Source organism: Aphelocoma coerulescens, chromosome 31 (assembly GCF_041296385.1).
Source record: "Aphelocoma coerulescens isolate FSJ_1873_10779 chromosome 31, UR_Acoe_1.0, whole genome shotgun sequence".
NCBI lineage: Eukaryota > Metazoa > Chordata > Aves > Passeriformes > Corvidae > Aphelocoma > Aphelocoma coerulescens.
In genome coordinates this window covers 1,189,723-1,205,483 of record NC_091044.1, presented here as the reverse complement: position 1 = coordinate 1,205,483, position 15,761 = coordinate 1,189,723, and the positions used below count along the sequence as shown (strand labels likewise).

Below are 15,761 nucleotides of genomic sequence, written 5' to 3'. Positions count from 1 at the left end.
GGGTTCTGGGGGTTTTTGGGGTGCACAGAGCAGCTCAGGGTGGATTTTGGGGGGTTTATGGGGTGCACAGAGCGGCTCAGGGTGGGTTCTGGGGGTTTTTGGGGTGCGCAGAGTGGTTCAGGGTGGATTTTGGGGTGCTCAGAGCAGCTCAGGGTGGATTTTGGGGTGGATTTTGGGGTGGATTTTGGGGGGGTTTTTGGGGTGCTCAGAGCAGCTCAGGGTGGGTTTTGGGGGGGTTTTTGGGGTCCCCGAGCCCCCCTCGAAGGTTTTGGGGTGCGCAGGGGCCGACAAGGTGGTGGCCGTGGTGGACGCGGGGCGCCAGGCCGAGCTGCGCATGCGCCTCGGCGACTTCGTGGCCTACCTGGGCACGCCCCGGCGCGAGCGGGCACTGAGCGTCTGCGGCCTCGAGTTCTCGGACACGCGGTGGGTGCTCCCAGTGCTCCCAGTAACGCCCAGTAAGGGCCAGTAACGGCCAGTAACGGCCATGCTCCCAGTGCTCCCAGTAACGCCCAGTAATGCCCAGTAATGCCCAGTAACGGCCATGCTCCCAGTGCTCCCAGTAACGCCCAGTAAGGGCCAGTAACAGCCATGCTCCCAGTGCTCCCAGTAACGCCCAGTAAGGGCCAGTAACGGCCGTGCTCCCAGTGCTCCCAGTAGCGCATGCGCTTCGGCGACTTCGTGGCCTACCTGGGCACGCCCCGGCGCGAGCGGGCACTGAGCGTCTGCGGCCTCGAGTTCTCGGACACGCGGTGGGTGCTCCCAGTGCTCCCAGTAACGCCCAGTAACGGCCAGTAACGGCCATGCTCCCAGTGCTCCCAGTAATGCCCAGTAACGGCCATGCTCCCAGTGCTCCCAGTAACGCCCAGTAATGGCCAGTAACGGCCATGCTCCCAGTGCTCCCAGTAGCGCATGCGCCTCAGCGACTTCGTGGCCTACCTGGGCACGCCCCGGCGCGAGCGGGCACTGAGCGTCTGCGGCCTCGAGTTCTCGGACACGCGGTGGGTGCTCCCAGTGCTCCCAGTAACGCCCAGTAAGGGCCAGTAACGCCCAGTAAGGGCCAGTAATGGCCATGCTCCCAGTGCTCCCCGTAACGGCCAGTAACAGCCATGCTCCCAGTAGCGCCCAGTAATGCCCAGTAACGGCCGTGCTCCCAGTGCTCCCAGTAGCGCCCAGTAATGCCCAGTAACGGCTGTGCTCCCAGTGCTCCCAGTAGCGCCCAGTAAGGGCCAGTAATGCCCAGTAACGGCCATGCTCCCAGTGCTTCCAGTAAGGGCCAGTAATGCCCAGTAATGGCCGTGCTCCCAGTGTTCCCAGTAACGCCCAGTAAGGGCCAGTAAGGCCCAGTAATGGCCATGCTCCCAGTGCTCCCAGTAACGCCCAGTAAGGGCCAGTAATGCCCAGTAATGGCCGTGCTCCCAGTGCTCCCAGTAACGGCCAGTAAGGGCCAGTAATGCCCAGTAACAGCCATGCTCCCAGTGCTCCCAGTAACGCCCAATAAGGGCCAGTAATGCCCAGTAACAGCCATGCTCCCAGTGATCCCAGTAGCGCCCAGTAAGGGCCAGTAACGCCCCGTAACAGCCATGCTCCCAGTGCTTCCAGTAACGCCCAGTAAAGGCCAGTAAGGGCCAGTAACAGCCATGCTCCCAGTGCTCCCAGTAACGCCCAGTAAGGGCCAGTAATGCCCAGTAACAGCCATGCTCCCAGTGATCCCAGTAGCGCCCAGTAAGGGCCAGTAATGCCCAGTAACAGCCATGCTCCCAGTGATCCCAGTAGCGCCCAGTAAGGGCCAGTAATGCCCAGTAATAGCCGTGCTCCCAGTGCTCCCAGTAACGCCCAGTAAGGGCCAGTAATGCCCAGTAATACCTAGTGCTCCCAGTAATGGCGAGTAAGGGCCAGTAATGGCCAGTAACGGCCAGTAAGGGCCAGTAACGCCCAGTGCTCCCAGTAACACCCAGTGCTCCCGGGGCTCCCAGTAATGCCCAGTGCTCCCAGTAACGCCCAGTAATGCCCAGTGCTCCCAGTAACGGCCAGTAACGGCCAGTGTTCCCGGTGCTCCCAGTAACGCCCAGTAATGCCCAGTGCTCCCAGTAATGCCCAGTAACACCTGGTGCTCCTGCTGTTTCTGGTGCTCCCAGTAACACCCAGTGCTCCCAGTAACAGCCAGTAACGCTGCGTTTTTTGGGCTCCTGATGTGGATTTTGGGCTCCTGCCCCCCCTTTTTGGGCTCCTGCCCCCCCTTTTCGGGCTCCTGCTCCCCCCTTTTGCCCTCCTGACTCCGATTTCGGGGTGCTGCTCCCCCTTTCGGGCTCCTGATGTGGATTTTGGCATCCTGCCCCCCCTTTTTGGGCTCCTGCCCCCCCTTTTGGGCTCCTGCCCCCCCTTTTGGGCTCCTGCCCCCTCTTTTTGGGCTCCTGCCCTCCCTTTTTTGGGCTCCTGATGTGGATTTTGGCCTCCTGCCCCCCCTTTTTGACCTCCTGCCCCCCCTTTTTGGGCTCCTGCTCCCCCTTTTTGGGCTCCTGATGTGGATTTTGGACCTCCTGCCCCCCCTTTTTGAGCTCCTGCTCCCCCCTTTAGGGCTCCTGCCCCCCCTTTTTGGGCTCCTGCTCCCCCTTTTGGGCTCCTGACACGGATTTCGGGCTCCTGTCCCCCCTTTTCGGGCTCCTGCTCCCCTCTTTTCAGGCTCCTGCTCCCCCTTTTGGGCTCCTGATGTGGATTTTGGACCTCCTGCCCCCCCTTTTGGACCTCCTGCCCCCCCTTTTGGACCTCCTGCCCCCCCTTTTGGGCTCCTGCTCCCCATTTTGGGCTCCTGATGTGGATTTTGGACCTCCTGCCCCCCCTTTTTGACCTCCTGGCCCCCTTTTTGGGCTCCTGACTTCATTTTGAGCCCCTGCCCCCCCCTTTTTGGGCTCCTGCCCCCCCCTTTCGGGCTACTGATGTGGATTTTGGCCTCCGGCCCCCCCTTCTTGGCCTCTGGCCCCCCCTTTTTGACCTCCTGCCCCCCCTTTTTAGGCTCCTGTCCCCCCCCCTTTTTTAGGCTCCTGCCCCCCCTTTTTAGGCTCCTGCCCCCCCCTTTTGGACCTCCTGCCCCCCTTTTTGGACCTCCTACCCCCTTTTGGACCTCCTGCCCCCCCTTTTGGACCTCCTACCCCCCCTTTTGGACCTCCTGCCCCCTTTTGGACCTCCCGCCCCCCCTTTTTTGCCCTCCTGACTCCGATTTCGGGGTGCCGCAGGCTCTCCAACCTGGTGCAGACCCCTCGCATCGTGCGCAAGCTCTCGTGGGTGGAGAACCTGTGGCCGGGGGAGTCGGCGCGGGAGCGGCCGAGCGTGCAGAAGTACTGCCTGCTGGGGGCCAGGGACAGCTACAGCGACTTCCGCGTGGCCTGCGCGGGCACCTCGGCCTGGTGCCACGTGCTGAGGGTACGGGGGGCACTGGGGAGGGTCCTGGGGGGGGGTTAGAGGGGATTGGGGGGGGGTTATATGGGATTTATAGGGGTTTATAGGGGATTTATAGGCGATTTCAGGAGGTTTGGGGCTGGGGGTGTGCTCCTACAGTGACTTCTGCCTCGAGTGCGTGGGCACCTCGGCCTGGTGCCACGTGCTGAGGGTACGGGGGGGTCCTGGGGAGGGTCCTGGGGGGGGTTAGAGGGGATTTGGGGGGGTTTATAGGGGATTTATAGGGGATTTGGGGGGGTTTATAGGGGTTTATATGGGGTTTGGGGGGGGGTTTATATGGGGTTTGGGGCTGGGGGCCAGGGACAGCTACAGTGACTTCCATGTGGCCTGCGCGGGCACCTCGGCCTGGTGCCACGTGCTGAGGGTACGGGGGGCACTGGGGAGGGTCCTGGGGGGGGTTAGAGGGGATTTATAGGGGATTTGGGGGGGTTTATAGGGGATTTTCGGGCTGGGGGTTATATGGGGTTTGGGGCTGGGGGTGTGTGGTTAGAGTGACTTCTGCCTCGAGTGCGTTGGCACCTCGGCCTGGTGCCACGTGCTGAGGGTATGGGGGGTACTGGAGAGGGTCCTGAGGGGGTTTATAGGGGATTTGGGGGGGTTATAGGGGATTTGGGGGGGTTTATAGGGGATTTATAGGGGATTTCAGGAGGTTTGGGGCTGGGGGCCAGGGACAGCTACAGCGACTTCCGCGTGGCCTGTGCGGGCACCTCGGCCTGGTGCCACGTGCTGAGGGTACTGGGGGCACTGGGGAGGGTCCTGGGGGGATTTATAGGGGATTTATAGGGGATTTGGGAGGGTTTATAGGGGATTTATAGGGGGTTTGTGAGGGGTTTATATGGGGTTTGGGGCTGGGGGCCAGGGACAGCTACAGCGACTTCCGCGTGGCCTGCGCGGGCACCTCGGCCTGGTGCCACGTGCTGAGGGTACGGGGGGCACTGGGGAGGGTCCTGGGGGGGGTTAGAGGGGATTTATGTGGGATTTGGGGGGGTTTATATGGGATTTATAGGGGTTTATATGGGGTTTGGGGCTGGGGGTGTGTGGTTAGAGCGACTTCTGCCTCGAGTGCGCGGGCACCTCGGCCTGGTGCCACGTGCTGAGGGTACGGGGGGGTCCTGGGGAGGGTCCTGGGGGGGTTAGAGGGGATTTATAGGGGATTTGGGGGGGTTTGTAGGGGATTTATAGGGGTTTATATGGGGTTTGGGGCTGGGGGTGTGTGGTTAGAGCGACTTCTGCCTCGAGTGCGTTGGCACCTCGGCCTGGTGCCACGTGCTGAGGGTACGGGGGGTACTGGGGAGGGTCCTGGGGGGATTTATAGGGGATTTATAGGGGATTTGGGGGGGTTTATAGGGGATTTATAGGGGGTTTGTGAGGGGTTTATATGGGGTTTGGGGCTGGGGGCCAGGGACAGCTACAGCGACTTCCGCGTGGCCTGCGCGGGCACCTCGGCCTGGTGCCATGTGCTGAGGGTACGGGGGGCACTGGGGAGGGTCCTGGGGGGGGTTAGAGGGGATTTATAGGGGATTTGGGGGGGTTTGTAGGGGATTTATAGGGGTTTATATGGGGTTTGGGGCTGGGGGTGTGTGGTTAGAGCGACTTCTGCCTCGAGTGCGTTGGCACCTCGGCCTGGTGCCACGTGCTGAGGGTACGGGGGGGTCCTGGGGAGGGTCCTGAGGGGGTTTATAGGGGATTTGGGGGGGTTATAGGGGATTTGGGGGGGTTTATAGGGGATTTATAGGGGATTTCAGGAGGTTTGGGGCTGGGGGTGTGCGGCTACAGCGACTTCCGCGTGGCCTGCGTGGGCACCTCGGCCTGGTGCCACGTGCTGAGGGTACGGGGGGCACTGGGAGGGTTTATAGGGGATTTATAGGGGATTTGGGGGGATTTGGGGGGGTTATATGGGATTTTTGCCATGCCCCGTGCCCCACGCGTGCCGTGCCCCACACGTGCCGTGCCCCACATGTGCCGTGCCCCGTGCCCCACGCGTGCCGTGTCCCACGCGTGCCGTGCCCCACATGTGCCATGCCCTGTGCCCCACACTGTGCCATGCCCCACACGGGCTGTACCCCACGTGTGCCATGCCCTGTGCCCCACACAGGCCGTGCCCCACACAGGCCATGCCCCACACGTGCCGTGCCCCGTGCCATGCCCTGTGCCATGCCCTACATGTGCCATGCCCCGTGCCCCACATGTGCCATGACCCACACACACCGTGCCCTGTGCCATGACCCACACACACTGTGCCCCATGCCATGCCCCACATGTGCCATGCCCTGTGCCCCACACGGGCCGTGCCCCACGCGTGCCATGCCCCACACACGCCGTGCCCCATGCTGGTGCCCCACACGTGCCATGCTCCGTGCCCGCCACCGTGCCATGCCCCCCACCGTGCCCTGCCCCATGCGTGCCGTGCCCCACACCGTGCCGTGCCCCACGCGTGCCGTCCCCCGTGCCCCACACGTGCCATGCCCCCCACGCCGTGCCGTGCCCCACATGTGCCATGCCCCACACCGTGCCGTGCCCCACGCGTGCCGTGCCCCCCACCGTGCCGTGCCCCACGTGTGCCATGCCCCACACACGCCGTGCCCCATGCCCCACATGTGCCATGACCCACACACGCCGTGCCCCACACCGTGCCATGCCCCCCACCGTGCCGTGCCCCACGCGTGCCGTGCCCCGTGCCCCACACCGTGCCATGCCCCCCACCGTGCCGTGCCCCACACGTGCCGTGCCCCACATGTGCCATGCCCTGTACCTCACATGTGCCATGCCCCACGCGTGCCATGCCCCGTGCCCCACACGTGCCGTGCCCCACATGTGCCGTGCCCCACGCGTGCCGTGCCCCCCACCGTGCCGTGCCCCACGTGTGCCATGCCCCACACACGCCGTGCCCCATGCCCCACATGTGCCATGCCCCGTGCCCCACGCCGTGCCATGCCCCACACCGTGCCGTGCCCCCCACCGTGCCGTGCCCCACACCGTGCCATGCCCCCCACCGTGCCGTGCCCCACGCGTGCCGTGCCCCGTGCCCCACACGTGCCATGCCCCCCACGCCGTGCCGTGCCCCCCACCGTGCCGTGCCCCCCACACGTGCCGTGCCCCCCCCACCGTGCCGTGCCCCACGCGTGCCGTGCCCCGTGCCCCACACGTGCCATGCCCCCCCCACCATGCCGTGCCCCACGCGTGCCATGCCCCCCACGCCGTGCCGTGCCCCACACGTGCCGTGCCCCACGCGTGCCGGTGCCCGCAGGGTGAGAAGATCTTTTACCTGGCGCGTCCCTCGGCTGCCAACCTGGCGCTGTTCGAGGCGTGGAGCAGCTCCCGGAACCAGGCCGAGCTCTTCTTCGGGGACCAGGTGGATCGGTGCTTCCGGTGCCACCTGCGCCAGGGCCAGACCCTCTTCATCCCCACAGGTGAGGGGGGCACCGGGCCCCCAACCACCCCCAGTGCCGCCCGTGCCACCCCCAGTGCCACTGGGACAGGCCCCTGAACAACCCCCAGTGCCACCCGTGCCACCCCCAGTGCCACCTGTGCCACCCCCAGTGCCACTGGGACAGGCCCCTGAACAGCCCCCAGTGCCACCAGTGCCACCGGGCCAGGCCCCTGAACAACCCCCGGTGCCACCTGTGCTACCAGGGCCAGGCCCCTGAACAACCCCCAGTGCCACCAGTGCCACCAGTGCCACCGGGCCAGGCCCCTGAACAACCCCCAGTGCCACCAGTGCCACCAGTGCCACCGGGCCAGGCCCCTGAACAACCCCCAGTGCCACCAGTGCCACCAGTGCCACCAGGGACAGGCCCCTGAACAACCCCCAGTGCCACCAGTGCCACCCCCAGTGCCACCAGTGCCACCCCCAGTGCCACCAGTGCCACCAGGGACAGACCCCTGAACAACCCCCAGTGCCACCAGTGCCACCCCCAGTGCCCCCAGTGCCACCAGGGACAGACCCCTGAACAACCCCCAGTGCCACCAGTGCCACCAGTGCCACCAGTGCCACCGGGCCAGGCCCCTGAACAACCCCCAGTGCCACCAGTGCCACCAGTGCCACCGGGCCAGGCCCCTGAACAACCCCCAGTGCCACCAGTGCCACCCCCAGTGCCACCAGTGCCACCAGGGACAGGCCCCTGAACAACCCCCAGTGCCACCAGTGCCACCCCCAGTGCCACCAGTGCCATTGGGACAGGCCCCTGAACAACCCCCAGTGCCCCCCATGTCCCCAGTGCCCCCTCCCAGTGCTCCCAGTTCCCCCAGCCCCGTGTCCCCCAGTCCCTCCCAGTGCTCCCAGTTCCCCCAGCCCCGTGTCCCCCCGTCCCCCCAGTCCCTCCCAGTGCCCCCAGTTCCCCCAGCCCCGTGTCCCCTCAGTCCCTCCCAGTGCTCCCAGTCCCCCCAGCCCCGTGTCCCCCCGTCCCTCCCAGTGCTCCCAGTTCCCCCAGCCCCGTGTCCCCCCGTCCCTCCCAGTGCTCCCAGTTCCCCCAGCCCCGTGTCCCCCCGTCCCTCCCAGTGCTCCCAGTTCCCCCAGCCCCATGTCCCCCCGTCCCCTCAGTCCCTCCCAGTCCCTCCCAGTGCTCCCAGTTCCCCCAGCCCCGTGTCCCCCCAGTCCCTCCCAGTCCCCCCAGTTCCCCCAGCCCCGTCTCCCCCCAGTCCCTCCCAGTGCCCCCAGTTCCCCCAGCCCCGTGTCCCCCCAGTCCCTCCCAGTGCTCCCAGTTCCCCCAGCCCCGTGTCCCCCAGTCCCTCCCAGTGCTCCCAGTCCCCCCCCAGTGCTCCCAGTTCCCCCAGCCCCGTGTCCCCCCAGTGCTTCCAGTGCTCCCAGTTCCCCCAGCACCGTGTCCCCCCAGTCCCTCCCAGTGCTCCCAGTTCCCCCAGCCCCGTGTCCCCCCAGTCCCTCCCAGTGCTCCCAGTTCCCCCAGCCCCGTGTCCCCCCGTCCCCCCAGTCCCTCCCAGTGCCCCCAGTCCCCCCGTTCCCCCAGTCCCCCCGTTCCCCCAGTCCCTCCCAGTGCCCCCAGTTCCCCCAGCCCTGTGTCCCCCCAGTCCCTCCCAGTGCTCCCAGTTCCCCCAGCCCCGTGTCCCCCCAGTCCCTCCCAGTCCCTCCCAGTGCTCCCAGTCCCCCCAGCCCCATGTCCCCCAGTCCCTCCCAGTGCTCCCAGTTCCCCCAGCCCCGTATCCCCCCGTCCCTCCCAGTGCTCCCAGTTCTCCCAGCCCCGTGTCCCCCAGTCCCTCCCAGTCCCTCCCAGTGCTCCCAGTTCCCCCAGCTCCCCCAGCCCCGTGTCCCCCAGTCCCTCCCAGTCCCTCCCAGTGCTCCCAGTTCCCCCAGCCCCGTGTCCCCCTGTCCCTTCCAGTCCCTCCCAGTGCTCCCAGTTCCCCCAGCCCTGTGTCCCCCCGTCCCTCCCAGTCCCTCCCAGTGCTCCCAGTTCCCCCAGCCCCGTGTCCCCCCAGGCTGGATCCACGCCGTGCTCACCCCCGTGGACTCTTTGGCCTTCGGGGGCAACTTCCTGCACAGCCTCAACATCGGCACCCAGCTCAGGTGGGGGGCTCGGGGGGGGCTCTGGGGGGCTTTGGGGGGCTTTGGGGGGCTCTGGGCTTGGGGGGGGCCCTTTGGGGGGGCTTTGGGGGGCTCTTTGGGGGGGCTTTGGGGGGCTCTGGGCTTTGGGGGGGCCCTTTCGGGGGGCTTTGGGGGGCTCTGGGCTTTGGGGGGCTTTTGGGGCGCTTTGGGGGCTTTGGGGGGCTCTTTGGGGGCTGGGGGGGCTTTGGCGGGCTCTGGGCTTTGGGGGGGCTTTGGGGGAGCCCTTTGGGGGGGCTTTTGGGGGGGCTTTGGGGGGCTCGGGGCTTGGGGGGCTTTGGGGGGGCTTTGGGGGGCTCTGGGCTTTGGGGGGGGCTTTGGGGGGCTCTGGGCTTGGGGGGAGCCCTTTGGGGGGGCTTTGGGGGGGCTCTTTGGGGGGGCTTTGGGGGGCTCTGGGCTTTGGGGGGGCCCTTTGGGGGGGCTTTGGGGGGCTCTGGGCTTTGGGGGGCTTTTGGGGCGCTTTGGGGGCTTTGGGGGGCTCTTCGGGGGCTGGGGGGGCTTTGGCGGGCTCTGGGCTTTGGGGGGGCCCTTTGGGGGGGCTTTGGGGGGCTCGGCTTGGGGGGGGCTTTGGGGGGCTCGGGGCTTGGGGGGCTTTGGGGGGGCTTTGGGGGGCTCTGGGCTTTGGGGGGGCTTTGGGGGGCTCTGGGCTTGGGGGGCTTTTTGGGGGGGCTTTGGGGGGCTCTGTGGGGGCCTTTGGGCGCCTCTGGGCTTTGGGGGGCTCTTTGGGGGCTGGGGGGGCTTTGGGGGGTCTGGGCTTGGGGGGGCTTTTGGGGGGGCTTTGGGGGGCTCTGGGCTTGGGGGGGCCCTTTGGGGGGGCTTTGGGGGGCTCTGGGCTTTGGGGGGGCTTTGGGGGGGCTTTTGGGGGGCTCTGGGCTTTGGGGGGGCTTTTGGGGGCTCTGGGCTTTGGGGGGGCCCTTTGGGGGCTGGGGGGCTTTGGGGAGGCTCTTTGGGGGCCTTTGGGGGGCTCTTTGGGGGCTGGGGGGGCTGGGGGCCTTTGGGGGGCTCTTTGGGGGCTGGGGGGGCTCTTTGGGGGGGCTTTGGGGGGGCTCTGGGCTTGGGGGGGCTTTGGGGGGCTTTGGGGGCTCTGGGCTTTGGGGGGGCTTTTGGGGGGGCTTTGGGGGCTCTGGGCTTTGGGAGGCTTTGGGGGCTCTGGGCTTGGGGGGGCCCTTTGGGGGGGCTTTGGGGGGCTCTTGGGGGTTTGAGGGGGATTTTGGGGGGGCTTTGGGGGGGCCCTTTGGGGGCCTCTGGGCTTTTGGGGGGGCTTTTGGGGGGGCTTTGGGGGGCTCTGGGCTTGGGGGGGCCCTTTGGGGGCTGGGGGGGCTCTTTGGGGGGCCTTTGGGGGCTCTGGGGGGCTCTTTAAAGGGGCTGGGGGCTTTGGGGGGCTCTGGGGGGGACTGGGGGTGCTCTTTGGGTTTTGGGGGCTCTTTGGGGGGGCTCTGTGGGGGTTTTCAGGCGCCTCTGAGGTTTGGGGGGCTCTTTGGGGGGGCTGTGGGGGGCCTTGGGGGGCTCTTCGGGGGGTTTTGGGGGCTCTGGGGGGCTCTTTAAAGGGGCTGGGGGCTTTGGGGGGCTCTGGGGGGCTCTTTGGGGGGGCTTTGGGGATGCTCTTTGGGTTTTGGGGGCTTTTGGGGGGGCTCTGTGGGGGCTTTCGGGTGCCTCTGAGGTTTGGGGGGGGCTTTTGAAATGGTTTTTTGGGGTTTTGGGTGAGTTTTTTGGGGCGTTTGGGGGGGTCTTGAAAGGGGTTTTGGGGCTTTTGAGGAGATTTGAGGGAGTTTGGGGGGGCTGGGGAAGGGTTTGGGGGATTTGGGGGGGTTTTGGGGGGGTTTAGGGGGATTTTGGGGGGGTTTGAGGGGGCTGGGGAAGGGTTTGGGGGATTTGGGGGGGTTTTGGGGGTGTTTGAGGGGGCTGGGGAGGGGCTTTGGGGCTTTTGAAAGGGGTTTTTTGGAGTTTGGGGGGGTTTTGGGGGGTTTTGGGTGGATTTGAGGGGGTTTTGGGGAGGTTGGGTGGATTTTAGGCCATTTTGGGGCATTTGGGGGCATTTTGGGGGCTTTTGGGTCGGTTTTAGGGCATTTCGGGGGCGTTTTAGGGCATTTTGTGCGGGTTTTGAGGGTGATTGGGGACATTTTGGGTGGGTTTTAGGGCGTTTTGGGGTGGTTTAGGTCAGTTTGGGTGGGTTTTAGGGCGTTTTGGGGTTGTTTCAGGTGGGTTTTAGGGCATTTTGTGGGTGTTTTAGGCCTATTTGTGTGGATTTTAGGGCATTTTGGGGGCGTTTTAGGCCATTTTGGGGTGGTTTAGGCCATTTTGGGTGGATTTTAGGGCATTTTGGGGGTGTTTTAGGCCATTTCGGGTTGTTTTAGGCCATTTTGGGTGGATTTTAGGCTGTTTTGGGTTGTTTTAGACTCTTTTGGGGTTGTTTTAGGCGATTTCAGGGTTGTTTTAGGCCGTTTTGGGTGGGTTTTAGGGCATTTTGGGGGCGTTTTAGGCCATTTTGGGGGCGTTTTAGGCCATTTTGGGGGTGTTTTAGGCCATTTCGGGTTGTTTTAGGCCATTTTGGGTGGATTTTAGGCCATTTTGTGGGTGTTTTAAGCCATTTTGGGTGGGTTTTAGGGTGTTTTGGGGGTGTTTTAGGGCATTTTGGGGTTGTTTTAGGCTATTTTGGGTGGATTTTAGGCCGTTTTGGGTTGTTTTAGACTATTTTGGGGTTGTTTTAGGCGATTTCAGGGTTGTTTTAGGCCATTTTGGGTGGATTTTAGGCCATTTTGGGTGGATTTTAGGCCATTTTGTGGGTGTTTTAAGCCATTTTGGGTGGGTTTTAGGATGTTTTGGGGGTGTTTTAGGGCATTTTGGGGTTGTTTTAGGCCATTTTGGGCTTGTTTTAGGCCATTTTGGGTGGATTTTAGGCCATTTTGGGGTTGTTTTAGGCCATTTTGGGTGGATTTTAGGCCATTTTGGGGATGTTTTAGGCCATTTTGGGTGGATTTTAGGCCATTTTGGGTGGTTTTAGGTGGGCTTTAGTGTCTTTTGGGGGACGTTGTTCTCATGGTCGGCACATTTTAGCTGAGCGATTTTGGGGGGCCCTCAGCCCTGCGGTGCTTGGGGTGCCCTGAGCCCCCCCCGAGCCCCCTCTGACCCTCCCCGTGCCCCTCCTGTGCCCCCCCCGTGCCCCCCCAGGGCCTACGAGCTGCAGCGCCGCCTCAACAGCCCCGACCTGGCCAAATTCCCCAATTTCGAGACCGTCTGCTGGTACGTGGGGAGGCACCTGCTGGACACCTTCCGAGGTGGGTGCCCGGGGGGGGCCGGGGGGTTAAACCCACCCGGGGGGGCCCTAAACCCATTGGGAGGGGCTTTAAAACCATCCAGGGGGGCTCTAAACCCATCTGAGGGGGCTTTAAACCCATCCAGGGGGGCTCTAAACCCATCGGGAGGGCCCTAAACCCATCTGGGGGGGCTCTAAACACATCTACACATCTGGGAGGGCCCTAAACCCATCTGGGGGGGCTTTTAACCGATCCAGGGGGGCTCTAAACCCATCCATGGGGGCTGGGGGGGCCCTAAACCCATCGGGAGGGGCTTTAAAACCATCCAGGGGGGCCCTAAACCAATCGGGGGGGGCTTTAAACCCATCCGGGGGGGCTTTAAACCCATCCATGGGGGCTGGGGGGGCCCTAAACCCATCCAGGGGGGCTCTAAACCCATCTAGGGGGGGCTCTAAACCCATCTGGGAGGGCCCTAAACCCATCTAGGGGGGGCTTTAAACCCATCTGGGGGGGCTCTAAACCCATCGGGGGGGCTCTAAACCCATCTGGGGGGATTTGGGGGGGCTTTAAGCCCATCCGGGGGGGCTTTAAGCCCATCCGGGGGGGCTCTAAACACAGCCGGGGGGGCTCTAAACACAGCCGGGGGGGCTTTAAACCTACCCGGGGGGCTCTAAACCCATCTGGGGGGGCCCTAAACCAATCTGGGGGGGCTCTAAACCCACCCGCGGGGGCTCTAAACCCATCTGGGGGGGCTTTTAACCCATCCGGGGGGGTTTGGGGGGCTTTAAACCCAGCCGGGGGGCTCTAAACCCATCTGGGGGGCTTTAAACCCATTCAGGGGGGCTTTAAACCCATCCGGGGGGCTCTGAACCCATCTGGGGGGGCTCTAAACCCATTCAGGGGGGCTTTAAACCCATCCGGGGGGGCTCTAAACCCATCTGGGGGGGCTCAGGGGGCCCTAAACCCATCCAGGGGGGGCCCTAAACCCATCTGGGGGGGCCCTAAACCCATCTGGGGGGGTTTGGGGGGGCTTTGACCCCATCTGGGGGGGCTCAGGGGGCCCTAAACCCAGCTGGGGGGGCTTTAACCCCATCTGGGGGGGTTTGGGGGAGCCCTAAACCCATCTGGGGGGGCTTTAACCCCATCCGGGGGGGTTTGGGGGGGGTTTGACCCCATCTGGGGGGGGCTCAGGGGGCCCTAAACCCATCTGGGGGGGTTTGGGGGGGCTTTGACCCCATCTTGGGGGGCTCAGGGGGCTTCAAACGGGGCTGAGCCCCCCCTTAACTCCATCCGGGGGGGGCTGGGGGGGCTCCAAACCCGCCTGGGAATGGGAATTTTGGGGAATTTTGGGGTATCCCCGAGTTTCTCATCCCCAGTTTTGGGTATCCCCGAGTTCCTCATCTCAGTTTTGGGGTTCCCCTCAGGGTCCCATCCCCGATTCTGGGAATTTGGGGGTGTCCCATCCTGATTTGGGGTTATTTTGGGGTGCCCGTACCGATTTTGGGGTGCCTATCCCGATTTGGGGTGCCCATCCCGATCTGGGGTTATTTGGGGTGCCCATCCCGATTTTGGGGGTGCCCATCCCGATTTGGTGTTATTTGGGGTGCCCATCCCGATTTGGGGTTATTTGGGGTGCCCATCCCGATTTTGGGGTGCCCATCCCTATTTGGGGTTATTTGGGGTGCCCATCCCGATTTTGGGGTGCCCATCCCGATTTGGGGTTATTCGGGGTGCCCATCCCGATTTCGGGGTGCCCATCCCGATTTTGGGGTGCCCATCCCGATTTGGGGTTATTCGGGGTGCCCATCCCGATTTCGGGGTGCCCACCCCGCAGGGCTGCGGGAGAATCGCCGCCACCCCGCTGCCTACCTGGTGCTGGGGGGCGCGGGCACTGACCGGGGCCTTCCGCGCCTGGACCCGCCGCGAGGTGGGGGCTGGGGGGGCACGGGGGGGGCACCGAGGGGTTTGGGGAGGGCACAGAGGGGTTTGGGGGAGCCCTGGGGGGGCACAGAGGGGTTTGGGGGGGGCACAGAGGGGTTTGGGGGGTCACAGAGGGGTTTGGGGGGGCTGGGAGGGGCACAGGGGGGTTTGGGGGGGCTGGGGGGGTCACAGAGGGATTTGGGGGGTCCAAAGGGGTTTGGGGGGTCCAAAGGGGTTTGGGGGGGTACACAGAGGGGTTTGGGGGGGCGGGGGGGGGCACAGAGGGGTTTTGAGGGTCCAGAGGGGGTTGGGGGGGCCCAGGGGGGCACACAGAGGGGTTTGGAGGGGGGCACAGTGGGGTTTGGGGGATCCAAAGGGGTTTGGGGGGGCACAGAGGGGTTTGGGGGACTCACAGAGGGGTTTGGGGGGGGTCCGGGGGGGTTTGGGGGAGCCCTGGGCAGGTCCAGAGGGATTTGGGGGGGCCCAGGGGGGTCCAAAGGGGTTTGAGGGAGCCCTGGGGGGGTCACAGAGGGATTTGGGGGGGGTCCAGAGGAGTTTGGGGGAGCCCTGGGGGGGGGTCACAGAGGGGTTTGGGGGGACCCTGGGGGGGTCTGAAGGGATTTGGGGCTCTCAGAGGGATTTGGGGGGGCTCTGGGGGGAGTTTGGGGGCTCTGGGGGGGTCTCAGGGGCCTGGGGGGGGGAGATTTTGGGGGTCCCCCCCCCCATTTTAACCCTTTCCCGCCCAGGTCCTGGCAGAGCACGAGCACGAGATCCCCGAGACCGTGCGGCCGGGCCAGCTGGTCAAGGAACTGGGCAGGGAGATCCGGCTGGCAGAGGTGGCACTGGGAGCACTGGGAGGGACTGGGAGGGGTGGGGGGACATGGGGAGGGACTGGGAGGGGTGGGGGAGTACTGGGAGGGACTGGGAGGGACTGGGGGGACGCTGGGAGGGACTGGGGAGGGACTGGGATGGGATGGGGGAGCACTGGGAGGGACTGGGAGGGGTGGGGGGACATGGGGAGGGACTGGGGAGGGACTGGGATGGGATGGGGGAGCACTGGGAGCAACTGGGGAGGGACTGGGATGGGATGGGGGAGCACTGGGAGGGACTGGGGGGACACTGGGAGGGACTGGGGAGGCACTGGGGGGACACTGGGAGTGACTGGGGAGGGACTGGGATGGGATGGGGGAGCACTGGGAGCAACTGGGGAGGGACTGGGGGGACACTGGGAGTGACTGGGGAGGGACTGAGAGGAACTGGGAGCGAGTAGGAGGGATTTGAGGTGCACTGGGAGCACTGGGAGTGACTGGGATGGGATGGGGGAGCACTGGGAGCACTGGGAGGGACTGGGGGGACACTGGGAGTGACTGAGGAGGGACTGGGAACGACTGGGGAGTGACTGGGAGGAGCTGGGAGCAACTGGGAGGGACTGGGATGGGATTGGGGAGCACTGGGCGGGACTGGGGAGGGACTGGGAAGAACTGGGGAAGAACTGGGGAGGAACTGGAGAGGAACTGGGGGGACAGTGGGAGTGAGTGGGGGGGCACTGGGAGTGAGTGGGGGGGGCACTGGGAGTAACT

The 15,761-nt window shown here is 65.0% G+C and overlaps 1 protein-coding gene across 1 annotated transcript in view; it reads left to right on the top strand.

The window, feature by feature from the left end:
* Positions 1-15,761, top strand: part of PHF8 (PHD finger protein 8) — a 39,126-nt gene that overhangs the window by 6,174 nt on the left and 17,191 nt on the right. Inside the window, 8 exon segments of the mRNA XM_068998259.1 lie at positions 282-423; positions 3,231-3,417; positions 6,701-6,863; positions 8,884-8,971; positions 12,176-12,282; positions 14,096-14,139; positions 14,141-14,188; positions 14,928-15,017. Coding sequence (XP_068854360.1) covers positions 282-423; positions 3,231-3,417; positions 6,701-6,863; positions 8,884-8,971; positions 12,176-12,282; positions 14,096-14,139; positions 14,141-14,188; positions 14,928-15,017 — 869 coding nt within the window.